Below are 27,600 nucleotides of genomic sequence, written 5' to 3'. Positions count from 1 at the left end.
CCATGATATCATGATATTTTTAGTGATATTTGTAAATTGTCTTTTCGTTAGCATGTTGCTAATGTACTGTTAAATGTGTTTAAAGTTACCATTGTTTATGATGAGATCTGCCTGTTCTTCGGAGGTCTTTTAAACAAATGAGATTTACATAAGAAGGAGGAAACAACGGAGTTTGAGACTCACTGTATGTCATTTCCATGTACTGAACTCTTGTTATTCAACTATGCCAAGATAAATTCAATTTTTAATTCAAGGGCACCTTTAAGTAAATATGATTTAATGTCTTAAGATGTGATTTTGTTGTATTCAGCGTTACTATAAGCAAACACATTAGTGTTAGTATTTTAAAGTATTAATTGTCCATGCATTGCACTTTAAAAAATAATCTGTTGAGGCTCTTGTTAGTGAATAGAATATATTTTTTCTTTCTATCTGTCAAAACAGTACAAGATTATCCTACAATATATGTCGCATCAAATAAGGGTTAGCACAAAAAGTAATCTAAATGTAATCCAAAAGTAGTTAAAATGTTAGAGATTACATTACTGATTACAAATTTTGTCATCTAAGTAATCTACATGTGAGGGTGTGGGACAGAAACTCTATGCATGTAAAGAATGGGCACGTGCCTCAACCCTGTCTTCAGTCAGGAGATTCACAGTGCAATATGCAGGTTATCTTCTTAGGTGAGATAAGGTAGGTATGTAAATCCGTCCTTACAATATCATGATTTTTGCACAAAAAGGCGAGTTCAAGGGCTAAAGGTCAGAGTGCCAACAAACATTGCAACCAATCATAAACTAAAGTTTGAAGTTGTTTCCTTATTTGGAAGAAGGAAGGTATTAATTATTAGATCGGTTGTCATGACAGTGACGAAAATGAATAGGTTACAAGAAAGTTATAAAATGCTTGGAGTCTTCTGCTCTTGGCTTCTTCTTGTTCAGGTCATTCTGAAAGGAACAGGATCCTAGTTTGTGCAAAAACTTGGTAATAAATCTTATTGCTAGTGAAATGTATTCTCACTTTACAATCAATCTAGTAACAACAGATTTTACACTTATTACAGCAGCAGCATCGTGACTTCTCTTACAGTTAGATGTGAGAATTGCGCTCTCTTCCACCCATTCACTCTCTCTCTCTCTGGACTTCAAGTGATATTCTTTGATGGTCTCATCATGTTTACATTTTCTCTATAAAATCATTACTTTGCAGAAGAGCCATGGTGATCTACACAGTAACGACACACACTGGACAGAGGCTTCTGGCGGGCACCAAGAGCCTTATCTCTATCCAGCTGCGTGGTACTGAGGCTGAAAGTGAGGAACAGAATCTACAACGCTTTCAGGGCTTTTGTCAAGGATCGGTAAGTGCAAACAGTTAAACCAACAGTAAGGAGTTTTGGTCCAAAAACAATCAGTCAGAATCCTTACATTTGAAAAAAAAAGTTTTGTGTAATAATGATAAAATAATGCATTTTTTATTTATCTTAAAATATATTCCCATATGTCTGTGCAGGTGCGTGCTTTTAAGATAAATTGCAAGGCGTCCCTGGGAGAGCTCATATCTGTCAAGCTCTTCTCCAAGCCGTTTATGGGTCTTCTTTACGACCAGTGGTTCTGCGATAAGATCTTAGTCAACACGCCCGAAGGTGACAAGATTTTGTTTCCGTGCTACTCCTGGCTTGGCTGTAACGAGAGTCTGGTTTTAAGACCTGCTAAAGGTAGGCACTCCCATTACGGGTCATGGCCAAAATTCACATTTATCAGTGTACTTTAAAGTGCAGTGGTGATGTCTTGCAAATGTACTGCACACACAAACGTCACACTTACATTTAAATACATTTGAAGAGTTTGGTTCCAAAACTCAATAACTCCATTTTGATTAATGAGTAAAAATGTGTTTTCTCTACCACTATTTTCTGTTTCAAACTTTCACATAGCATCCTTAGGTTATAATAACATTAAAAATTCAAATACAGGTTTTGATTTTCAAAGATTTATTATACACTGCAAAAAAATGCTGTTCTTACTTAGAGTTTTTGTCTTGTTTCTAGTCAAAATATCTTAAAGTTCTTAAATCAAGAAGCATTTTCTTGACAAGTAAAAATTATTTTCTTGTTTTCAGAAAGAAATAAGTCAGAATTAAGTGAGTTTTTCCTTAAAACAAGCAAAATAATCTGCCAGTGGGGTAAGCAAAATAATCTTATTTCAAACCAAAAATAAGCTATATAATTTTTAAGATTATTTTACTCCATTGGCAGATTATTTTGCTTGTTTTAAGGAAAAACTCATTTAATTTTGACTTATTTTTCCTAAAAACAAGAAAATAATTTTTACTTGTCAAAAAAATGCTTCTTGATCTAAGAATTTTTAGATATTTGGACTGGAAACAAGACAAAAAAATTCTAAGTAAGAACAAGATTTTTTGCAGTGTAAAAACTTATTTTTTCCCCAAAATGCAATAAATCCATGACACATTTTTTCCCCAACAAAATGCATTGAATCAATATAAAGCTTATGTTTAATATTGGAACTTAAGGGTCAGTTTTTTGAAATTGAGATTTATGCATCATCTGAAAGCTGAATAACTAAGCTTTCCATTGATGTATGGTTTGTTAGGATAATATTTGGTCGAGATGCAACTATTTGAAAATCTGGAATCTGAGAGTGCAAAAAAACAAAAAATTTGAAGGCATTGAAGGCATTTTTAGAGTTTTTACACAAGTAAAGACTCATAACTTAAAAAATATAGCAAGGAGCATCAAAATTAGGTATCGTTTGATAGAACACTTTTTAAATAATATAAATTACATTAAAATTAGACATTCTCATGTTGAGAAACTGCTGATAAAAACAAACAAATATATATTATTAACGTTTTCGTTGCTGGGTGGGCGGTACACTCCAGGTGTATAGAGACTACTCAGCACTAAGAGTTGATCAAAATGGTTAGATGCATTAAAAAGCCTAGTTTTGTGTTATTCCACATTGGAAAATAAGCATGGACGGTTATGGGAACATTGGATAACACACTGCATCCCGCAAAAACAAGAGACCTATTTTTAGCCAAATATGTTACATCATTCAACAGTAATATTTTGTGATCGCCACAATGGATTATGTTTATTTTGGGCTCATTTTAATCTATAAATGATGATGTGTCATGATATGATCTGTGCAATTTTCATGAAGTTATGAGCAAATCGCCACATGAAATTGGCATTTCTTTACAGTTAGCACCTGTGTGCTGTTTTTGTTGTAAACTCAGTTTGTGCAGACTCAAGTCTAATGATCATTAGATGATGAAAATAACGCAGCATGTTGGAGGCTTGATCTGAACGTGTTTTGTATGCAAAAATAATTATTGTGCATTAAACTCAGTTTCAGTTACTATTGGCTTTTAAAGCGAGACACGCAAACAAGAGTCTTATAATAATCTGGTCTAATAATGCATTACTTACAAAAATACATTTTTGATATATTTACGGTAGAAAATTTAAAAAATATCTTCATGGAACATGATCATTACTTAATATCCTAATGAACTTTGACATAAAAGAAAAATCGATAATTTTGATTCATACAGTGTATTGGTGGCTATTGTTACAAATATATGGTTTTGTGGTCCAGGGTCACATATATGACAGCCTCTGAACTTTGCCAACACTAATCTTATATTCAGCCATGTGACTAAAAATACATTCAGTCATCACTCCCAAAATGATTTCAACGAGTCATCTTGTTAATGTTAATTAAACCTTCTTGAGTCATCAATGTGGCAATATTTGTTTTTTAATTAATTATAATAATTCCAAGCACCACAGAAGCTCTCGTCCCCACAGTCATGTACAGAGGGAAAGGGCTTTATTTTGAGCTCACAAACAGGTTTTCTACCATTTCAAATACAATAATGTATGCATAACTATCAAATATATTATGTAAATGACATAAAAAACCAACTGCTAAATAAATATTATAAAATATATAAAGAATGTAGTTGTCCCCTGGTGTTGTGTCACTGGTGTTAACTTTAACAAAAACCCCTTATTTTGAAAGAAAAAATCACACTGATGACATCACTTGACTTCCTTTTTCCTATTTCCTAAAGATCAATGAAGAAAGGCCAATGGAAAGCCCACTGTCTCTTTTCAGTTATCAGAAATTTTAATTAGAAAATCATACTTTCATATGAATCTTTTAGTTGAAGTCATTGGTGTGACCTACTTTATTGTTAGGGAATTATAAAAAACTAGAATACAAATGGATTAAACTACTTAATTTAGTGAATATATCATGATTGACAACATGTGGATTGACACCTGCAGCAGCCATTTTGTAAAATACATTTTTCATGAAAAATGTCACTGGTGTTCCCCTTTTATAGATAAACTTTATTTAAAGCTATACATTTAGTTATTTTGCATAAAATCGCACTAAGATTACATGATTATAACTTCTCTTTCTCATTGTTAATCCTCCTTTGGTCAGAAATGGCTAAATTAAGGGTATATGGCTAAATTCAGTGCAGCGACTTTACAGACAGCGTATTTTACAGACAGTTTAAAAATGTTGTTTATGATCTTTTACTGACTGCTTTCACTAAGTGTCAATGATAGTCTTTTATTGTACACCAAATTTAGTCCAATCTACTTAATTATAGTTGAAGAATAAGGATCTTTGGTCCTATGTGATCACTGGTGATTCATTTTGTCACTGGTGTTACTGTTTTTACACATTTTACACACATTAAATAAAATGTCATATGTGACATGATAATAATTTTACATCCATTGAATTCTGCTACACTCAAGAATTAAGATTTAAAGGATTGCATCATTACTTTTTTATAACTGTTTTTCATATATTTTCATTGTTATATCAAATACATGGTTGAGCAATTGAATTATCATCATTCAATCACACTTTTAACTAACCTGATTAAAATAAAAAAACACACAATCTCCTTATTTTTTGCATTATCATTATCATTATTATTCTGTATCTGACTGCATGTTCTGAAAAAATTGAGAAATAACATTTCATAAAAAAGTTTAAAAATGCCAGAGAAGTAAGGTAACACCAGTGACAAAAAAGGGGACATGCAGTCTTTAAATAAATGTACAAAAAAAAAATATATATCATTAAGCTGTCATTTATGTGTATTCATAAAGTCAAATTGTAATATAATAATGTGGTCTAAGTTTAAATGTTAGAAAAAGAAATACATTTTAAGACATTTTGTCATACCAAAAGTGGACGTTTCTGTAGAATGACCCTGAGAAAGGAGACCGTTTGTCGCGTTTTGTAAAAATAGAGGGTATGCATCAACATCACTTTCCAGCCGGAACACGCTCCCTCAGCTGGACTGAGTGGCAAAAGAACCTGCTGCGTGACTGGATTTAATAGAGGAAACTGCGAAAACGCGAGTAAAACTAACGAATTACACTAAAGGTTGGAATTGAATGTGCTCCATACAACTTGTCAAATAAACCTAATCCATGGATATTGACATGCAGCCAGGAGTCATGTTTCATGACATTTATATGTGCCTGATTTCGACACCGGGGAAATGCATAAATCAAATCTGCCTGTGAATATTTTATATAACTACAATATAGGTAGGTTTAAATCCGCGTAATCACTTATATCAATGTTATATCATCATATTGTCCAGCCCTAAAACTTGTATAGTTTTTGTCAGCGTTTATTTAAAAACACCCAATTATGCAGAATATAAGATGGAACATATTTAATTGATGAGTTGTCAACACAATATATAACAATACAGTATATATATACGGTATGATTTTACCTCAAAATCCAACAATTTGACACAAAATGATAACTGCATATACACTCTTAGCCCGGATTTTATATTTACTTAAAAATATAATTACAATATACTTAAAATATTTAAGTTTGGTTGCATTACTTATAAAAAATAAGTATATTCTACTAATTTGTGGGTGTATTTGAATGTGTTAATAAATGTAAGTTAAATGCACTTAAAATTATGAAGTTTTTCTCCTGGCCACGCCTCCTACACACTGGTTTGCGGCAGGTAATGATGCCATTTTGTCGTGGTGTGCGTGAATTCAAGGAGCTGTTGATGAGCAGTTGGAACATTTGTTTTGGCTGTTCTACAGACATTTTTTTTCCATTTACCTTTTTATAGTTTTTCACCAAAGGAGAAAATCACAATTTTTAAGTTACCATCATCGAGGGTCAGGGTTTGTTTTAGTTGAGCTCTTGACCCTTGACTTTTTAATATTACATTTTGTTTGGGCAGTTTTAACTGCATTAAAACCAACCAGACAAGCAAAGTTAAAAGATGATCAGGTGATGTTGGTTATGTTTTCACATAATCATTATTCAATCTGAATCACTGAACTCATTTAGAGCCCAATCTCTGAGTTAGATTTACATTATTGATTACAGCAGCACTGTGATCCCACAGCGGAGGATCAACTTCTACAAACCTTTTTTTTTTTTTTTTTTTAAAGTTGTCCTTATCACAAAAAAAAAAAAAAAAAATATATATATACATATATATATATATATATATACATTTTAGGCACACACAGACATCAAGAATCAGCCTGTGAATCTCAACGACGGTGACAAGCAACATGTTTTGATAAACAGATCAACTCTGAACATTTGAAAACAAGCTACTAAAAAGTCACAGAAAAACAGCAAAATTTAAATAGTGAGAATAAAGAAAATTAAGACAATTCAGCTCATAATTTATTCATGCAGCAATGCATGATGGGAGGCATGGATGAATTTTGATTGGTGGCAAGTTAACTTGCTTAGTACATTGAACTTAAATATACTAGTTGTAATAACTACAAAGTAATTAATATTACAAAACATTTTAAGTTAAATGAACTCTTAATTATTATTAAGTTCACATTCACATTAAGAATTATTAAGTTCACATTACTTAATCATTACTTAATTTTTTTAGGGCAACCAGTTTCCTCAAATTTTTTAAGTAAATTCAACTTATCCGGGCTAACAGTGTACATGCACCAACACACACACCCCCCAAAAAATCACATGCATGACAAGTCATCATCCTATGTTTGTAATAATATATACGAAATACTGTAATTTTTTCTAAAAAGTTTTTGTTTGCAAACATAAGCAAAGCTTTTAGATTGTGAATGAATGTTTCCATTCCAGCTTCACTCGTGTTCCAGGACATCAACCCAATAGCCCAAAGACAAAGGACGAGGCAGCGAGAAGAGCAACAAAAGTTATTTAGGTTTGTGGGCAGCACACCAACACAAGTGTCTGTGCTATAATAAAATAAATTCAGTGAAATTAAATTCCTTCTGTTGAATTTTCCACTCCCAGGTGGCGAGTGTATGCTGAGGGCACACCCCAAGTGATCGATTACGACACCGCCCTTGCTCTGCCAGCTGAAGTCCAGTTCTCTTTCACAAAGGAAACCGAGTTTTACTCCATTGGTGGAATGCAGTAAGTGACCAAGTCATTTTTAACCCTCCTGTAGTCTTCATCTCTTTTCAGTGTTTAATATTGGGTTTTTAGAACAACACAACCAAACGAATTTAGGGAAACAACTGAACAGGTGTCGACTCTATTGTTACCTCAATTCTAAGCAATTTGTACAATAGGCCTATTCTTGATTAATATTTTCCATATAGGCTTCTGTTGTGGTTGTTAACCAGTTCTTCATTGTTATCTGTTGTCGTAATACTGTTGTGAAATCATACTTGTGCGCATGCCTCTCTGGTGTGCCGTATTCGGTGCTGTTGAAGTTTCAGTGAGTAAAGTAGTGTTCTGCCAAATCGCTGTTTGCGTGTCTTCTCCTGAACGTAACAGCTTCCTCTTCCAGATCACAATTATCAGTAGCAGCGGCACTGAGGCTCCTATCATTGTAGCAGAAAATGGGGGAGAAGACAGATTCTCCTGCTTAAGATATACTGTATCACTGTTATAACTGTGTCTGACTGTTGACGTAGTTTCACCCAATGCACAGCATCTGTTATTCATTGGATTAACTGTTTTAACTGTTTTCACCTATGATTTACACCCAAGCACCAGAAGAGAACCTGCTAAGGGTGGACTACTTTCTTTTAAAGTCTGACACCACCTGGTGGTGGGAGACTGTAATATACAAGGGGGTTATACACTTAGGGTTAACCCTAACTCTTGGTTAGTTGGACTTTTAGGGGCGGTTTCCCAGACAGGGTTTAAATTAAGCCAGGATAGGCCTTAATCTAGAATAGTTAATCATGGCTTAAAAAATGGCTTTCTGTAACACAGATTAAGTTCAGATTACTAAAACCTGGACTATGGAGTCTTGAATTAAAATAAACTACATTAATTTAAAAACAACTGTGCTAATCTGAATTAGCATGAGAGAGGTTGACTAGAAAACTTTATGAAACAAGACACAGTCCTTTTCCTGGCATTTCCTGCCTGTTAATCTGTTTGTAATGAATTCTATTTAAATAGATGAATAATCATATGACTATTAACGCTTTTGTATTGTTCTTTACATAGCAACAAACTAAACATAACTATTTATTACACATGTGATAATCAGAGTTGGCAGACTAGAAATGATACTGGTTTGATCCAAAGCACTGTTGATTCATATATAATATATTAGTCTGCATCCTCTATTATAGAGTTGTGAGCTTGGGGGCAGTGGAAACTCTGTTCATGTATACCTGTCCTGGTCACTTCATGTATTTTTGGATAGCTATCCAATCATGAAACGAACGAAAGAGAGGGTTTTTCTTTTCATGTTACAGATTAAACTGGACAAAATTAATCTGGTTGTTGAAGCCACAAATGCAAATTTTACTCCTCCTAAAATGGTAAAAATGAAACGTGCGAGAGCGCTCCTAGTACTCAGGGGAGTACGCAGAGGAGAGCATCTCTTCAGCAAGCCAACACTCAAACTGCCACAAATGAAACTGAAATTTCAGCATCACAACCTGGAGCTCAACACACAGTCTTAATTAAAAGTAGTGACACTAAATAATGTTACCAGTGCTGATGCTGCTCTCTCTCCAATTGCTGTCTTTGATTTGAATTTCCTGATTATAAATAAAATGCAGCTCATATCTTGCTTTCGTTGATGTAAACTCTGTTTTGCACATCTATTTGCATATAAAGTGGGAATTGAAGATTAGATTTATATTGATTTTGCGGAGATACATTTATGTTGCCATGTGTAAATGTAACAAAATGGGTATCCGTTTAGTTATAATGCATGAGGTGGGCTGTGGCACCGTGATTAGCTCGGAAACATAAAAATGGCATCTCATGACAAAAAGGTTGCTGAACTCAGGGCTAAACTGACTGACTGTCTGCTAGCTGTCTCACATCACAGTCAGATAAATCCCAAAACACTGAGACTCTTTCACCTAGATATCATCACATAGAGACTGTGTCTGCTATTTAGTAAATACAAAAACAACAAACAAACAAACATTTGACACAGATGAACAAATGATAAAGCTCAGGTTGCTGAATATTAGATCCCTTTCTTCAAAATCACTTATTGTAAATGATATGATCACAGATTATAAACTAGATGTGCTGTGTTTGACAGAAGCCTTGCTAAAACCAGATGATTACATTACTTGAAACAAGTCCACCCCTCAAGATTACTGTTATACAGGTGCTGGTCATATAATTAGAATGTCATCAAAAAGTTGATTTATTTCACTAATTCCATTCAAAAAGTGAAACTTGTATATTATATTCATTCATTACACACAGACTCATATATTTCAAATGTTTTTTGTTTTGTTTTTTTAATTTTGATGATTATAACTGACAACTAAGGAAAATCCCAAATTCAGTATCTCAGAAAATTAGAATATTGTGAAAAGGTTCAATATTGAAGACACCTGGTGCCACACTCTAATCAGCTAATTAACTCAAAACACCTGCAAAGGCCTTTAAATGGTCTCTCAGTCTAGTTCTGTAGGCTACACAATCATGGGGAAGACTGCTGACTTGACAGTTGTCCAAAAGACGACCATTGACACCTTGCACAAGGAGGGCAAGACACAAAAGGTCATTGCAAAAGAGGCTGGCTGTTCACAGAGCTCTGTGTCCAAGCACATTAATAGAGAAGCGAAGGGAAGGAAAAGATGTGGTAGAAAAAAGTGTACAAGCAATAGGGATAACCGCACCCTGGAGAGGATTGTGAAATAAAACCCATTCAAAAATGTGGGGGAGATTCACAAAGAGTGGACTGCAGCTGGAGTCAGTGCTTCAAGAACCACCACGCACAGACATATGAAAGACATGGGTTTCAGCTGTCGCATAAAGCCACTCTTCAACAACAGACAGTGTCAGAAGCGTCTCGCCTGGGCTAAAGACAAAAAGGACTGGACTGCTGCTGAGTGGTCCAAAGTTATGTTCTCTGATGAAAGTAAATTTTGCATTTCCTTTGGAAATCAGGGTCCCAGAGACTGGAGGAAGAGAGGAGAGGCACACAATCCACGTTGCTTGAGGTCCAGTGTAAAGTTTCCACAGTCAGTGATGGTTTGAGGTGCCATGTCATCTCCACTGTGTTTTCTGAGGTCCAAGGTCAACGCAGCCATATACCAGAAAGTTTTAAAGCACTTCATCAGGGCTCTCAAGTTTTGAACTGAGTTCAGAGTGAGATTTCGGGGGTTTGGGTGGGGACAGGGGTCTGATATGAAAAATGACACAAATTTGTACAAAATAAAAAAATATTTATTTAATTCAGCATTTTAGTGTGTATGTGAGTGAGTGAGTGTGAGAGAGAGAGAGGAGAGAGAGATAATGGTTAGTGTTGTTTATTGTAGGTGTTGGTAGCAGGTTTTGAGGCCTTCAGCACAGGGGTTGGTGGCTCCCATTTGAAACATGGTTCCAAGGCCAGCCATTTTCACTGTCATGATGGATGACAGAGTTCCATCTAGGGCAAAGCTCCAGGTGCCATATTTTTGTGTGTGAGAAAATGATGTAGAAAGTGAGTGAGAGTAAGTGAGTGAGAGAGTGTGTGAGTGTCAGAGAGAGAGAGAGAGAGAGAGAGAGAGAGAGCTTTTGCAAGAGATGGCTCTTAAAAGAGCCGTTGGGTTAATGTGTTGTAGAAGTCTATATGAAGGAGTAGTGTGGGATCTGAAGTAACTGCAAGGTAGAAAAAGAAATGCTGAATTACAATTTTTGCATATTAAATAAAAGGAATTAACAGCATAAATAACAAGGACTAAACATAAATAAATGCTTGTGCTTTAGCTACAGATTAGCACAGTAGAATAACAGTAACTATGGTAAAAGCATAGTAAGCATTGCTGTTATTGAGCTAAAACTACAGAATAGTAATAGAAGTACAGTGGTGGTCAGTACTTTTATTATTCCACCAATATGAACATAAACTGATCGAAGCTAGCTAACGCTAACGCGTTTAATCACCCTAGCTAACGATATATAGTGAGACATAGTGCAGATAAAATCCATTATGGAGCCGATCTGATTAATAAATAACATATAATGGACTTATATGGAACATTATAAAAGGACATTAGAACAGCATATGACAGACTACTTACCGAGATGTGGCACGTGTAACTGCTGTTTAATATCGCGATGCTTTCCAATCGAGAGTTGGGTCACGCTTATTCAACGCGAACAAGAAATCGTACTATACAGTACGATTTAACCACGTAATTAAGTCGTGTGAATTAGTACGAATTCACCTTGACAAGGTTGTTTTGAATGCAATGAATAAATCGTACGAGTTCGTATGATTTAGCCACTTGGTTAATTTGTACGAATTCGCTGTGAGATAGGGTTGGTACGTTACGTTCTGCACAATAACTTTACTAGTGTTTTTTCCCGCTCGCTGCTTGAGCTTAAGATGCTTTTGTTCTTTAGGCCTATATTTTTTGTTTACACATATTGTTTAATGTTTTAAACTGAATGAAAACCTTAAGATAAAACATAAGCTTCTTGTGTATATTACCTAATCATAAGTTTGTTCAGAAATGGTGACGACAACTTGAATAAAAAAAATAAATAAAAAATGTGTCTCGCACCCAGTGCGTGAGACTTGAAAGCCTTGCTTCATGCTTCCTGCTGCTGACCAACTTTATGGAGATGCAGATTTCATTTTCCAACAGGACTTGGCACCTGCACACAGTGCCAAAGCTACCAGTACCTGGTTTAAGGACCATGGTATCCCTGTTCGTAATTGGCCAGCAAACTCGCCTGACCTTAACCCCATAGAAAATCTATTGGGTATTGTGAAGAGGAAGATGCGATATGCCAGACCCAACAACGCAGAAGAGCTGAAGGCCACTATCAGAGCAACCTGGGCTCTCATAACACCTGAGCAGTGCCACAGACTGATCGACTCCATGCCACGCCGCATTGCTGCAGTAATTCAGGCAAAAGGAGCCCCAACTAAGTATTGAGTGCTGTACATGCTCATACTTTTCATGTTCATACTTTTCAGTTGACCAAGATTTCTAAAAATCCTTTCTTTGTATTGGTCTTAAGTAATATTCTAATTTTCTGAGATACTGAATTTGGGATTTTCCATAGTTGTCAGTTATAATCATCAAAATTAAAAGAAATAAACATTTGAAATATATCAGTCTGTGTGTAATGAATGAATATAATATACAAGTTTCACTTTTTGAATGTAATTAGTGAAATAAATCAACTTTTTGATGATATTCTAATTATATGACCAGCCCCTGTAGACACGAACCTCGTCTGAAAGGCAAAGGAGGAAGTGTTGCTGTAATTTATAGTAATATCTTCAATATTAATTTGAGGTCTAGTTTCAAATATAATTCTTTTCAAGTGATGGTGCTTTTTTGTATATTTAGTGTAAGTGATAAATCCCACTTGATATTTGTGCTGGCTACTGTATACAGGCCACCAGGGCACACTCATTGTCATAATCATACTTTGGATCTAATATTGCATTAGATGGATCACATGGAATCAAAGTTGATGCTGTTGAAATTCTGCAGCAGAGTGATGACATCTCAGATCATTAGTCTAGTCTTGAGTATACTACATTTAGCCATGGCTGCAAAACTGACTCCCTGTTACAAATATGGTAGAACTATCACTTCTACCACTAAAGTTTGCTTTATAAATAATCTTACAACTTAGAAGAACTCAATGTTGCAACAGAAACTATTGACTCTCTCTTTCCAGCACATTAGACACAGTTGCTCCTTTGCGCTTTAAAAAGTTTAAAGAAAACAATCCGATGCTGTGGTACAATGAGCACACTCAAGCCCTTAAAAGAGCAGCCAGAAAAATGCAGCTGGAGGAAAAGAAAACTAGAGGGCTTTCATATTTTGTTAAAAGACATCACTATTGTATTCAGAAAGGCCTTAAAACTGTTGGATCTGTTTATTGTTTGACCCTTTTAGAAGAAAACAAATACAACCCTAGGCATTTATTTAATACAGTGGCTAAATTAAAGAAAAATGAAGCTTCAACTTTAGACGTTTCCAAACAGCACAGCAGTAATGACTTAATGAACTTCTTTACTTGCAAGATTGATAATATTAGAGAGAAAATTATAACCATGCAACAGTATCACATCAGACAGTGCATTATAGTGTCCGACAGGAAATATTTCATTCATTTTTTGCAATAGGAGAGGATGAATTATCTAAAATTGTTGAATCATCTAAATCAACAACATGTATGTTAGAACCTAGACTGACTAAGCTACTAAAAGAGATGCTTCCAGAAGTCATAGATGCTCTTCTTAATATTATTAATTCATCTTTGTCATCAGTATACATACTGAACTTTTAAGCTGGCTATTATTAAACCTCATATTTAAAAAAAAAAAACAAACAAAAAAGCGCAATTTGATTTTAGAGAATTAGTAAATTAAAGGCCGATCTCGAATCTAACTTTTTTACATCCTTCTTAGCTGCTGTTCGGACGCTTTTGCTTATTGCTCACTTTTATATTTTATCTCCTAATTTTAACTTCAGCAAATCAGCACAGAGCTCAAATGACAAATCTTGACATCAATGCTAAATTTAGAAACTTTGGTGACTGGAAGATTACTACAAAAAAAGTGGATTTTTTTTAATCCAGTCTCCCACTGCCATCAGCTTACATTCTGGGGAAGAAAAAACACAGCTGCCTACATTCAAAAGGATAAGAAAGAAAATGCCTCTTCTGGAATCTACTTGCTACACAAACTACCACAGACTTTTACAAAGGATTGCAGTTGTTGAAACAAAGTTACTTGCAGGACTAACAAACCAGACGGAACACACAACAGAGCTTCGTCGTGGACGCCCTCAGCATATAGCCGGTGAGTCCGATGAATATAGTGCTTCTCAACAGGCCATAATGAGTGTAGAGAAACAAGCCGTAACTGATCTACACACTAGTCAATGGCACAAACAGGGAGCGAGACCCAAAAGCACTCGAGACATCAGATTGTCATGAGAATACTGTAGCATCCTCTACCCTAGACACAAGGATTGCAAATACTGGTTTCCTACCACTGCCTATACATCTTGAAAACTGATTTGAAGTATTAAAGGAATGGTTCACCCAAAAATGAAAATTATCCCATGATTTACTCACCCTCAATCCTTCCTAGATGAATATGACTATCTTCTTTCAGATGAACACGGCCTTCTGAAGTGAATTGATGTGTTTGTGTAAAACAAATTTCCTTATTTAAAACTTTAAAAAGTCAAATGCAAATTTACTTTAAAAAAGACACTTTAAGTGTAATATTTACTTTTCATTTCCCTACAGTGTTTTAAAAAATATATAAATCATGAGATGCAGTGTTACTGAATTATAGAACTGTCAACTACTATCCAAATAAAAACAAGCACAATAACACTAGATCACAGAACTCACATTTTATTGTAAAAAAATAAAGCAATTCAATGTCATTGAATTTACATTGCAAACCCATTGCCTTGTCTCTGACCGAAACATGTATAACATCATAAAAATGTTCACCAGAGAAAGAAATATGGCACGACAAGGAGAGTTGTGTCATTCCCTCTATATGACATTTGTATGTCAAAAGGCCTAGGGTGATGCAGGTTGTCGACATGAAAAAAAACAAAATCCTGCTTTGCTCTGATCACCTCATATGCATGGAAATGTTCTTGAAAAGTTACTGTACCTAAAGGCACTGTGAGTAGCAACAGTTTTTCACACATTATCAGAACTGACTCAATCTGATAAAACACGGGCACTTCAGAATCAACTTTGCCACAGATAACCAAGTTTGGGGGATAAACAAACCCATTATGTTTAGCCCAATTAACCTTCATAACCTGAATGCTACTGGGCACTTGCATTGCCATAGCAATTTCAGAACCTCCTTTTACCATATTTAAAGACACCATTTTTCCAGGACCAATGTCTAACCAACTAAAAGTTGTTGAACTTCGCCAACTATATGCCATATGATTCTGATGCTTTTTTGCCAGCGTTTTGGTAATATTTTTAAATGATTTAAGCCCTTTTTTTTAAACAATTATGCTTGCCTTCATACCTCATACACCAACAATGAAAGAAAGGCCCAATTTTCTGAATGCAACGGGGATAGTGGATAAGAAAATGGTGCTTTGGTAAAAGGTTTTTCTGAGGATACTACTTCTTAAACAGTGTGTGGTGATCCACAATTAAATGTTTTAAATATACAGATAAACCTTGAGATAACATGGGCGAGAATATAATGTTTATTATTTGAAATAGTAGTAGTAGTAGGCCTGTTGTTTCTCTCCATGAAACCATAATCAAAACTTTCTATTCTTGAATTTATTTCTGCTGATGTAACATGTTTTTCCTTCAAATACAGAAATAATAATTTAAATTCGTACTGGCCCACCCCTTCTAACACATCATGCATCACATCAACTGAGAAGTTCTCTGTTGTGTGAAAATACTCCAATGAATTTAATATGCATGACCTTTTCACACCAAAAACGTATGGAAGGGATGGATTACAAGCCATTTCTTGACAGTGAACAGTGTGTATATCTTTGGTGCGCAAAACTACTTTGGAAGAATCTTCAGAGAAATCTGTCTGAAAATTGTCCTTTTCCGCTAAACAGAACCTGCAACAGTACCTTGCACTGAAAGACTCCGGCAGACCAAACAAACTATGCAAACCCAAATTATCACCAGTAACCTGTACTACAGTGCCACGAACATAACCATTGTACATTTTTTTCAAGGTTTCTATAGATATCTCGATATCGATATTGTGAATCCTTTTGGCCACGAAAAATCTGATATTGTGACTGCCCTATTTCAGACTTTAAAAGAAAAGTTTGGTCTTGTAAAGCAAGAGATTAGACTCCCATTTGTTGATATCTCATGAGATTAATCAGATTGTGAAGGTTATCAAACAGACATATAAGAAAGGCACAAGTAAGACTGTATCCAAATTATATAAAGGGATAAATAATTCAAGGAATCATTCTGTAACGTATGGGATGGGACAACAGAGTTGGAGATCTACGTGCAGGCTTTATTAATAGGAAGAGCGTAGTCGTACAGGCAGAGGGTCAAACACCAGCAAACAGATACAAGAAGGCAAGGCAAAAGAGTAATCCAATCACAGGCAAAGGTCTAGGCAGGCAACAAACAATCATAAACAAGGAAACAGTCCAGGGTCAAAAACACAGGCTAGGCAAGGAACACGGTGACAATGTCGGATACAGGGCTAAACAATACTCAGCAATGACAGAGAGAAAGTCCATGGCTTATGTAGGGTGTGTGATTAGCTACAGCCGTGTGTGTGTGTAATCAGTGCAATGGATGATGGGAAATGTAATCCAGGGTGATGTGCAACAGTTAATGTGGTGCAAGAGTTCATACAAAACAAAAGACTGGGAGCTGGGATCATGACACATTCATTAGAATAGGGAAGATTAAAATGGGAAAAAGAGGTCGGCATTTCCTCATTATGTAATCAATGGAATAAAATATGTACTATCCCACATACCTCAACAAGCTCAAGAATATGGCGTGAGCTTTGTTGGAAAAATCTGACTCGCTTTTTTATCACACCCATGTTGGCAATGTCCAAAGGTGAATGGTTTTTGGCAGATTGTATGGTCTACTATTAATAGTGTTTTCACTCTACATATACTAAATGTTCTATTTTATATTTGGGAGATATTCCAGATGAGGTTGAAAAAGATGATAAACATTTAACGATTTTACTGGTAACAAGTAAAAATGGAAAGACTTGTATATATATTTTGGCTGCAAATGCAAAACTCTGAGAAAAAAAAATGGAGGAAATGGTAAAAAATAAGTATTAAAAAAAACACATGATCTGTGTATATTCAGTTTATTTTTAATGGAAGTAGATGGCATGTCTTATAAAAGATAGTAATAATTTAATATCTAATATAAAAGTAACTACAAAGATGCTGTTACCAACTACAGCTGGGATGGATCATAGGTTGTATACGAAGGTTAGTTCCACTATTAAAGTTTGCACTGTGTCCCTGTGTATTCTGTGTGTGTAGGTTCGCTGCTCTGAAGCTAACTGGATTAGCTGACAGCAGAAGATCGTGGAAAAGCATCAGCCAACTGGCCATGATCCTTTATGAAAACAGAAACAAAACCTTTGGTATTCATCTCGAAAGAATGGAATGTTCAAAATCACTGTATTACAAGTAAAGTACTGTCTGTGCTGTAGCAAATGTGATATAACATGCTTCGCAGAATACATTCGGGAGCACTGGGATGAGGACGAGTTCTTTGGCTACCAGTTTCTAAATGGCCTCAACCCCATGATGATCCAGCACTGCTCAAAGCTGCCCGAGAATTTCCCCATCACAGACGACATGGTCAAAGACTCCCTAAGAGGGAGCAGCTTGGAGCAGGAGATGAAGGTACACTGGCATGACTTGGAATTACTGGGTCTGGTTTGCATTGGTTGTGTCTAATTTTCTGTGTTTCCTCATTATTTGGTATGATCTACCCCCACACCCAGAAAGGGAACATCTTCCTGTCTGACTATAAGATATTGGATGAGCTGGTGGGAAATGTAGTCAGTGGCAGGCAGCAGTATCTCACGGCTCCCCTGGTCCTGTTGTACTGCGACCCCCATGGCATGATGCTGCCCATCGCCATACAGGTGAATATCTTGAATCTGAAGTGCAGCAATCTACGCAAGTTTATTTTTTTAAAGTGTCAATGTCTTCATGGAGTACTTATGACAGATACCTTGGAAATCCTTTTTCTGGAAAGAGAGAAAAATCCAGATTCCCTCAGAAATCGTTTGCACCATTTTCATGTATGTTCAAATTCAATCTGCACAGTTAAAGCAAAAACCCAGCAAAGAGAATCCCATCTTTCTCCCAACGGATTCAAAGGCCGACTGGAAACTGGCCAAGATCTTTGTCCGAAATGCAGAGTTTGCCGTTCATGAGGTTGACTTTCACCTGCTGAGAACTCACCTTCTGGCAGAGGTGTTCACCGTGGCGACGTTGCGCAATCTTCCCTCTCCACACCCTCTCTACAAGGTATTGAATCTGTCACACATGAGTTGGTTTGACGTGTGAACGGTGAGGGCTTTTAGCAAAACGGCATGTTCCAGATAAGTTGAATACTGTTTCTTTTATACTATTTGACAGCAGGGTAGATTTTCAGTTGTAGTCTGTGGTCGCAGTTGTCCATTTTACCTCAGAAATGTTGCTTTGTAAAAAAGCCTCCCCTTCACTATTTGCCTTTTGGAGAGCGGGTCCGACTCAGCCTACACAGAACATTAGGTACATGAGGGATCACTAATGTCTTACTCAAACCCATTCACTTTCCTGTAACTTTTCTCAAAAAATGGAATCATTCTGTAATTCATGTAAAAATAACTTGAAGGAATGGAATGTAGGGAGTCACACCTACAAAAAAGAACGCTTGGAGGTACAGGTACACACACACACACACACACACACACACACACACACGCGCACTAACGCAAGCACTAACACACAAGAAATTAAAATTCAAGAATGTGGTGAATGCAAATCTCTTACTTACATTTTTTCCTTCTGTAGCTCCTCTTTCCCCATATCCGATACACACTCCAGATCAACATCATGGCACGGAATCAGCTGATATCCAAGAATGGGGCCATTACCATGGTATGCATATGGCAGGGTTGAAGAGGTTCAATTATAATCCAATACACTTTTTTTCCCCCTCATGATCCTATGTACCTGCTGTCACGTTAGTTTCTGTTTTCATGGACTTTCAGTTTGTTTTCAGTCATCACGTGTCTTGGTTATTCCCTCTTAGTATGCAGGAATTGGCGGAGAGCCATTGGCAAAGTTACTGAAGCGTGCTACTGCCTCCCTGACCTACAGCGCCCTCTGTCTTCCTGATAACATCTCTGAGAGAGGCCTGGAGAATGTACCCCACTACTACTACAGAGATGATGGGATGAAACTGTGGAACATCATCAACAAGTATGACTACCAGTGGAGTTAATCTAGTGTGTTTTAAATAGGCTTTATGCTTTCTACTCTCCAACTATGTGTATGTGTGTGTTACTTCAGACATCCAGTTTTTAGGACTGAACTAATACATCCTGGTGCACTTTCTGATTCATATTTCAACAAATACAGTGTCAGTTATACAGGTTCATGGGTTTAATAGTTAGTAAGCACATGCTATACAGTGTTGCAAGTCGCTTTGAATAAAATCCAGCTTAAGAAATAAATGCAAAGCAAATCTAAAAAAAGTCAAGCTGTAAATATGTAAACCTGGAAAACATCTGACTGTGTTGCTTACAGGTTTGTTGTGGCTTTCTTGTCACACTACTATCAATGCGATGCACACGTGCAGAAGGACACAGAGCTGCAGGATTGGATCAGTGAGATATTCACCAATGGCTTCCTGGGAAGAGATGGCTCAGGTCTGTTACCAGTCCATTATCAGGGCTGTTGCAGTTGAAGATAAAATGTGTCTAGACAAGGGGTGGTGAACCTTTTCAGCATGATGAGCCAAAAAAAAAAAAAAAAAAACCCTTCATTAGGGTATCTCTCAATTGGCACAGTCTTCCAAAACTCCACAGTTCCTTCCCTCAGAACACTTTAAAGTCTGTCATCCTCAGAAAGTTCAATCATTTCAAGCTGAAATGTTGCTTAATCTTCCACTAAAGGGGCTTATAAACAGTCTGATTCAGCAGTGAATAGGTTAATGAGAATGCAATATGTGGTCTTTTTTCTTTTTTTTTTTGCGTAGGCTGGAGAATCTGTCCTCAAAACTCTGTTCAAGATTTGTAAGCAATGTTGGATTCTGTGCAGTACTCCCATGTACAACCTCTGCTGCTTCTCCACTTGCCAACAAGGATAGAAAATGTGTTAACTCTCTTTTTTGTAGATCCTTCTTGAACAGCTTGAGTTTGTTGATAAATGTGAAAACACCCTGCACCAGGTCAGGCACCATCTTTAACTTCCCTTGCAGGTCCACATTCAACCAAATGTCGACCAAAAAAGCCAAATCTGAATCACATAGGGATCACATAGCTCAGGATAGTCCTTTTGTTTCTCTGCAAGGAACAGCTTAACTGGATTGCTCAAAAAAAAGAGAGAAAGCACATTAACTTTTAAAAGCCATCTCACAGCACAGTGATGAAGCAGATCAGATGGAAGATCTTCATCAAGCTCAGCAATGAGATTTTTGAACTGCCTGTGATTGAGAGCATGTGTACGTATAAAATGGATCACATCATTAAACCTGTGCTGGAAATTGTCAAAGTTCAGTGATCTGAATATAAATGTGTTTCACCCGAGTTGTTATTGTCCGATATTCTCTCTTCAATGGTGTGCCGTGACTGCTGATATGACGCTAATGTCACTGTCACTGAATGCTTGGTAAATTTCTGAAAAATCTGACTTTATGATTTCAAAGTGTTTACCTTGTACTTGCCCAGTTTACTGCCTTTGGGAAATTCCCGGGCCACCTTAGGATGGAGCGATGTGAAATGGGCGCTCAAGATTTGAACCCTTAAAATGCGACAATGTAGTCTAGCATATCAAGCAGAATGGTTTTCCATTTCATTCAACAACAACAAAAAAATCCTCCCATTCAGATAGAAATGTTCTGTGCTCATCTTCATTCTGTTCGCTTTTTTGATTCTGCCATGATGATTTCTGCTAACGTAACGTTTCCTCAGGCCAATCAGGCAGCGTAAGCAGCTTCTGTCAGTCAATAGGCTAGACATGTTAAATCGTTCTGTTTCTATTTTTAAAAGTGTGTGTGTGTGTGTGTAAAATGTCCTAAAGTGAGTTCCTCACAGAAGCAGCCTTTCATTCTTCTTCCTAGGAATGCCATCATCTTTTCAGACCGTGACAGAGCTCGTCAAGTTTGTCACCATGGTGATCTTCACTGCATCAGCCCAACATTCCGCTGTAAACAATGGACAGGTCAGTTAGTCAATTCACTTCCAGTCACACAGAGCCATTAAAGTTGCAGTCTGTGATCCTAATCCCATACACTTTTTATCAAACGAATTGCTCCATACATTCCTCTAGCTGTCCGTTCAGTGTCTCTGTTGTCCTGGCTCTGTGAATGAGAAACAAACATAACTATAAACAACCCCAATCAATCAAGCCTCGGGAGCACGAAGGAGAGGAGTTTCATTTGATTGGCTGTTGAGTTTAAATATAAAAACCTTTCACAAAACCGAATTACAGACTCTGCTTTTAACTGTTGTCTGTTATTAACATTACCTCAAGATGCTTTAACCCCCTAGAGCAAGTAGCTCACGACGAGAAGAAAAACATACTTGGTTATGAACGTAACCACCATCGTCAAGACCACCATCCTTCTGGATACCACCCCCAGGGGAACACCACAGTTGAACCACTGAGGGTCCTTCCAAGGTTTCAGGGCTGCTAAACAGGCCTGGTTTACCCTGATAAAGAAGTGGCCGTGCCGCCAAGCATGAGGTGGGACCCGAAGGTTTAGCCTTCAGGTTAGGTTTACTGCAGAGGCTGCATTCGCAAGAGGCCGAGCTCCAAGACCGGGGAGGTGGAAGCCATCAGCCTTAGCATCCTCTGGAAAAACTTTCTGATCCTGACTGAAGCCATGAGCTGCTGAATGCCCAGATTAAATTTTGAATGAAAGGTGGATTGCGGTCGGTAACTATAGTGTATTTTAGATGAGAGCGGGTGGTCTGACAATAACCCGGTCGCTCCTGAGATGCTTTGACAATAGAGCATCTGTGCTTGAACTTGAAATAAACAAACCTTTCTGCAGTGGTGGCATTCACACAGTCCCCAGTTTCCTGTCCTGAGAAACCTGGCAAGATATTGTGACGGCCAGAAGGAAGCATGTCACCTTCAGCACCATGGAAAGCACCATCAGGGCCACCCCGTGATGTTCAGGACCAGGGATAGCTCCTCCAACACAGGTGTGCACAGTCTCCCTTCTGACAGGGAGCCTCAGCTGCAGGCTGTTGGGCCTAATCAGCAGCCACATAAAAAAGAACAACGAAGCCACAGTAGAAGAGAAGCAGGGGAGGTGAGCAGACGCAGAGTGCTGAGTGTGCCACAGCCCAGGCATTGGACCAGTTCTAACCAAGACAAGCTTGTGAGGGTAGACGCCTAGTGAAGGATGTGAGTAGTCTGAACCACCTTGACTAATCCTACATCCCTTCGACCTTCCCTCCAGATGTAATTTGATGCCACAAGAAGCAACTTGAGAAAGAAGAAGAAATACCTGAGTTACAGTTTTCTCCACATTCCCCTCTCTTATACCTATACCTTATGAAGAATAAAGAAAATTAAGTTTTTATTTACTGAAAGTCTGCCTGGTGAATTGTTTGCTTTGACCTGTTGAGTTAAACCCTCCAATCTTGAATGCGAAGGTTACAATATGTTCTTTGCATTAGAGGTCTGTGTGAGTACACCTTCAGAGAACATTCAACCTTTGTGATCAGATTTTGGAGAGATGTTTTTGAAACAGTCGTCAGTCAGCGTCATTCTGTTCTTGTGTGGATGTTAAAAAAGATTTCAATCTAAATTTAGCTGTACCTGTCAGGTCGGGAAGAAAATCATTATATGTGGATAGCGGGTGAACACAAAGTGAAGTTTAGGCGGGAGCGGGTACATGCGGAATAGAACCCTGTTGGAGCGGGACAGTCCCACGCAAACCTCAACCCTCATTTGGGCTGAGACAAAAACTGCACCCAGGAATGAAATTTGTTGGCTGGGGAGCAGTGAGCTCTTGGTGAAATTGACCCTGAGTCCCAGGAACTCCAGGTAGCTGAGGAGCATGGATCCGTGGTGTGCTATCTCGTCCTGAGACTGGGCCAATATGAGCCAGTCGTTGAGGTAGTTCAAAATGCGGATTCCCATCTGTCTCAGAGGGGAAAGCGCCACGTCCATACACTTGTAAAAGTGTGAGAAACTAGGGACAGCCCTAAGGGAAAGACTGTATATTGGTAAGCCACTCCCTCGAATGCAAATCTCAAGACTCGTCTGTGATGGGGGGCTATCTGGATGTGAATGTATGCATCTTTCAGTTCCAGTGAGAAGAATCAGTCCCCGGGGCAAATCTGCATGAGGATCTGCTTCAACGTTAACATCCTGTGCTTCCGTCTCATGAGGGAGTGGTTCAGGAGTCTGTGGTCAAGGTCAAGCCAGATTCACTCTCGAGTCATCACTTTGGTGCGAAGGACATGCGCTTTGCCCGCTTTTACCAAAGTGGGAACCACTCTGTTGAAGCGCGGGGGTCTTCGGGCGAACTGCAGCAAGTAACCTTGATTTATTATCCCCAATACCCAGCTTGATACTCAGGGGATGGCCTGTCAGGCCTCAGCCCGCTTAACAAGGGATTGGATTAAGTCGGTTGACAGGCTGCTGAGTTGAGGCCTGTGCACCAAGGACGGTGGAAGTGGAAGTTTGCTTTTTATTTTGTTTCACCTTAGGAACGGAGTTTGGTATGGCCGCAACAACAGGGCACATAACAAACATTTTGTCCCCTACACCCGGAACTGAATGGGGTGGTGGGGGAACTAAGCGAGGCAGCTTTGGGGGTGGTTGGGCCACAGGGGGACTTTGCCCCCTTCTCTTCCTTCCTGATGGATCAGGAAGACTTTGGGTCCAGCGTAATCCTAGTCTGGGGTCCCTGGCATCTTGGGAAAGACGGGCGCTTACAGCAGCGAGATCACTGACGTTGCTACTTAGGGTGCGCTGCAGCTACTGAGTCGGCGCAGGCCTGGGGTGACTCGTGGCAGTGGGAATGGCCATGGTGTGGAGTGCTGAGGCAGCTTGCTCTGCAGACGAGTAGGCCCTGCCGGCGAGAGCAGAGGTCGTTCTGCAGGGCTTGGATAGAAGGGCTCGCTTATTTTTCCATCCAACCGCAGAGCCCAGGTGAAAAAAAAAAAGTATATTACAATAATGTACTTAAAGTGCTATATTTTCGTGCACTAATTTTGTACTTAATATACTAAAAATTCTTCTTTAGTACTTCTTAAGATAATCTTAAGAACATCTTGAGTACAAGTGTACTCAACTGTGCTATTTTGAGACACCATGAAATATGAACTTAAATGTGCTTTTAATATACTATCTCTGCATTTTAAAAATGTATTTAGATACTACTTATACTGCATTTGAACCCATGGTGTACTACAAGTGGTAACTAAATATATTTTTACTCCGGGTGCTGGACCCTTTGCCCTGCTGTTTGGGAGAATGGGAGGGCGCAAGGGGCGGGACCGCTTTTCGTGAAGAAAGCAATCCGCGATCACAGAGAGGCTAGACTCAAGTTCTCGCAGTGAAAACGTGAAGTCCCAGTGAGCGCCGCCTCTGCCTAGGACTTGAAATATTGTCATTACGTTGATGCAGGTCACACAGCAGGATCCTAACGAGATGTTAGGAGACCGGAAGCGGTGAAGCGGGTGGATCAAGAGCGGCACTCGAAGGCTGGCAGTCTGCGAGGGCACCGGAGCTGCAGGCGGTAGGCGAGTCTCAGCTGGTCCGCTGCGTTGCCTCTTCAACAGTGAGAAGTGAGCTGTTCCAAGCAGGCGAGAGAAGGTGAAGGCGTTCAGTCCCGAAGTCCAGCGAAGAGAAACATTGTTGTCGTTGAAGGAAAAAGATCTGAAATTCTATGGCGAAATGCTCGCTTATATAGCCAGGCGGCCCACCCATTTTGGCGGGCTTTGGTATGCTGGATCGCCATAGGCTCGCGCAGCTCCGCCATGCCTTCATTGGTTCAAAAAGTTTTCCAGTTTGAACCAATTCGCAGTTACACTGCGTTATTGAAAAAGGCTTAAGTATCGAGGAAAAAAATAAGTTTTTCCCAATATGCAGTATGAGTGCAGTATTGAAAGGGAACCTTTATATATATACACTTTCCACAGCCCAAGTGATGTTAATTATGTGCTCTTATGCTTATTATTCTTTGTGAATATTTGGCTTATATGTCAAATTTTTCACCACTTCTTTCCCCCCAGTTTGACTTTGGCGGCTGGATGCCTAACTACCCCACTGCCCTCAGAAAGCCCCCTCCCAAGGAGAAAGGCCAGACCACTGAGGACACGATCCTGGAGACCCTTCCTGATGTGAGCACGACGGTGAATGGGACGGCTGTCCTGAGACTGCTGAGCAAGGATTCTACAGACCATGTGAGTTTGTACATCATCAGGGCACAGGTTAAAAGACTGCCATTTAATTTTTGCTGTGAAAAAGAGAAACTGAATGCCGTTCTTGTGTTTGTCATTATATTACTCTATATGATGATGGCTTACTTACAGTGCTTTCATTCCTCTGGTTTGCATTACGTGTTACATTAAAAAGGGCATTCAGCAAACTGTAAAGGCCCTGATATACTTCAAAGGAAATCCAAGAATGAACTGATATGACGTAATTTCGAACAAAATCAGGCCAGTTTGTTTTGTGTTCTTTTTGGAAGTTTGAAACGGCTTGCCAAAGCGAACTTTCAGTAAAAGTTCGCTCCAGCTGCAAAACACCATTGTACTACCATTGGTCAGTGACGATAACGTAATAGGAGGTGTGCGCCGAGGCTCCGCCTTCACTCGCTTGGACCGCATTTGACTCATTTCGTGTGTTAGAGTTTGTTGAGGTAAGATCTCCACAGTATATCGCTGGTCACGCATTTCGAACTTTGTTTGAAGTATATCGGGGCCTTAAGTGTAGTGTTGCTGTGGGCACTTACAGAATATTAGTGTGCTGTCATGCATAGTGTGTTATAATTATAAACATGTTTATTATCAACAAGTTTTTTATGATTACAATCTTATTACCCTGTCCGTAGTACCCTCTGGGTCATTTCCCAGAAAATCTATATGATGAAGACATCCCCTGCAAGCTTATTGAAGAGTTTCAAAAGGATCTGAGGGAGTTGTCGGACCTCATCGAGGAGCGGAACAAGAAGTTGGAGCTTCCCTACACCTATCTGAACCCCAAAAATGTGGACAACAGTGTAGCCATTTGAAAGGAGACAGTAGTCCTTCTTAATATGTTTGTCTTTCTAAAGAACCCCAAAAGGGGCCTTTGCAAAAAAAAAAAATATACAGAGTTTCACTAAAATTTCCGGTTTGTATATACTAAAACCCATTTCATTTGTGCGTCACTGCCTGTGAAGAAAGCAAGAGTATGCATGCACATGAACTACTAAAGATCTGTTTGCTCAAAATTACAAAGATCTATGCTCAAAATTATGAAGAAAATGTGAGCATGAATGAATTAATAAAGATCTAATACGGTTTCAAATATGGTGCGATAAACCAAAAATAAATAAATAAACTAACGTTAAACAAAGGGCACAGATTGCACAATCTACTCATCCTTGATTGTCTTGTTAAGATGACGCAGGAGTGCATTCCAAAAGAAGAGTTTTTTGGACCCCTACACCCTTCATCCCTCTCACTCCGGAGGGTAAACCCTTTGAAGGGATTAGGGCATAGGGATTAGCCCTTCCGAATGGAATGCAGTGTTTGTTTCTTGTGCACACATGAAACTCTGTCAATTTTTTATTTTTGCAAAGGTCCCTTTGGGGGCTCCGTATCTTTCTGTTAATAGCTTTGTCAATTAAAAAAAAAAAGAACTTTCATATATTATAAACTAGTGTTGTAAAACTAAAACAGTCCTATCTTTGTTGTTTGTACCTTTGTGTTACAGGGCAAAGTACAGTATGATGCAATATTTTTTTTGTTTTGTTTATTCCAAAAACAACGACTTGTTCAGTTTAGAAACCAGCAAACAAGAAGGGGTCCACTCCAGGGTATAATTCCAGGTGCATTTATGGCATATAAATTATCTAGACATTTACATGATTTTTATTTTAACATAAAAAGTCTCAACATTGCGTCAACAGATTTACATTATTCTTTGTGTATGTTTTTTTCCAAGTGTGGATGTGTGGAAAAGTGCAATTGTGTGTTTAAAATCAAAATAGGGAGCCACAGTGTCAGCGTTTATGGGCTTAAAGGCTGAAGTATAAAGTAAAAGTATAAAGTTTGCGCAAAACGGATACGGACATATGTATTAGTGTCTTCAATGTAACGTTATACTAGTTCTGCGGTCTACATCTCTCTGTGTGCAAGCTCATCCCCTCCGTAAGTCTTTGAAAT

The 27,600-nt window shown here is 38.2% G+C and overlaps 1 protein-coding gene across 1 annotated transcript; it reads left to right on the top strand.

The window, feature by feature from the left end:
• Nucleotides 1-1,219: 1,219 nt before the first annotated feature.
• On the top strand, nucleotides 1,220-27,345 carry LOC125263302 (hydroperoxide isomerase ALOXE3-like). The gene is made up of 14 exons (XM_048182314.1): nucleotides 1,220-1,363; nucleotides 1,516-1,720; nucleotides 7,188-7,269; nucleotides 7,362-7,484; nucleotides 17,522-17,625; nucleotides 17,721-17,890; nucleotides 17,992-18,135; nucleotides 18,320-18,523; nucleotides 19,052-19,138; nucleotides 19,293-19,462; nucleotides 19,790-19,911; nucleotides 21,324-21,424; nucleotides 25,462-25,632; nucleotides 26,283-27,345. Exons 1-14 carry the CDS (start codon nucleotides 1,220-1,222, stop codon nucleotides 26,460-26,462), a joined length of 2,007 nt encoding a protein of 668 aa, XP_048038271.1. The 3' UTR covers nucleotides 26,463-27,345.
• The last annotated feature ends 255 nt before the right edge of the window (nucleotides 27,346-27,600 follow it).

Source organism: Megalobrama amblycephala, linkage group LG1 (assembly GCF_018812025.1).
Source record: "Megalobrama amblycephala isolate DHTTF-2021 linkage group LG1, ASM1881202v1, whole genome shotgun sequence".
Lineage (NCBI taxonomy): Eukaryota > Metazoa > Chordata > Actinopteri > Cypriniformes > Xenocyprididae > Megalobrama > Megalobrama amblycephala.
This window is presented reverse-complemented; position numbering and strand designations above follow the sequence as displayed.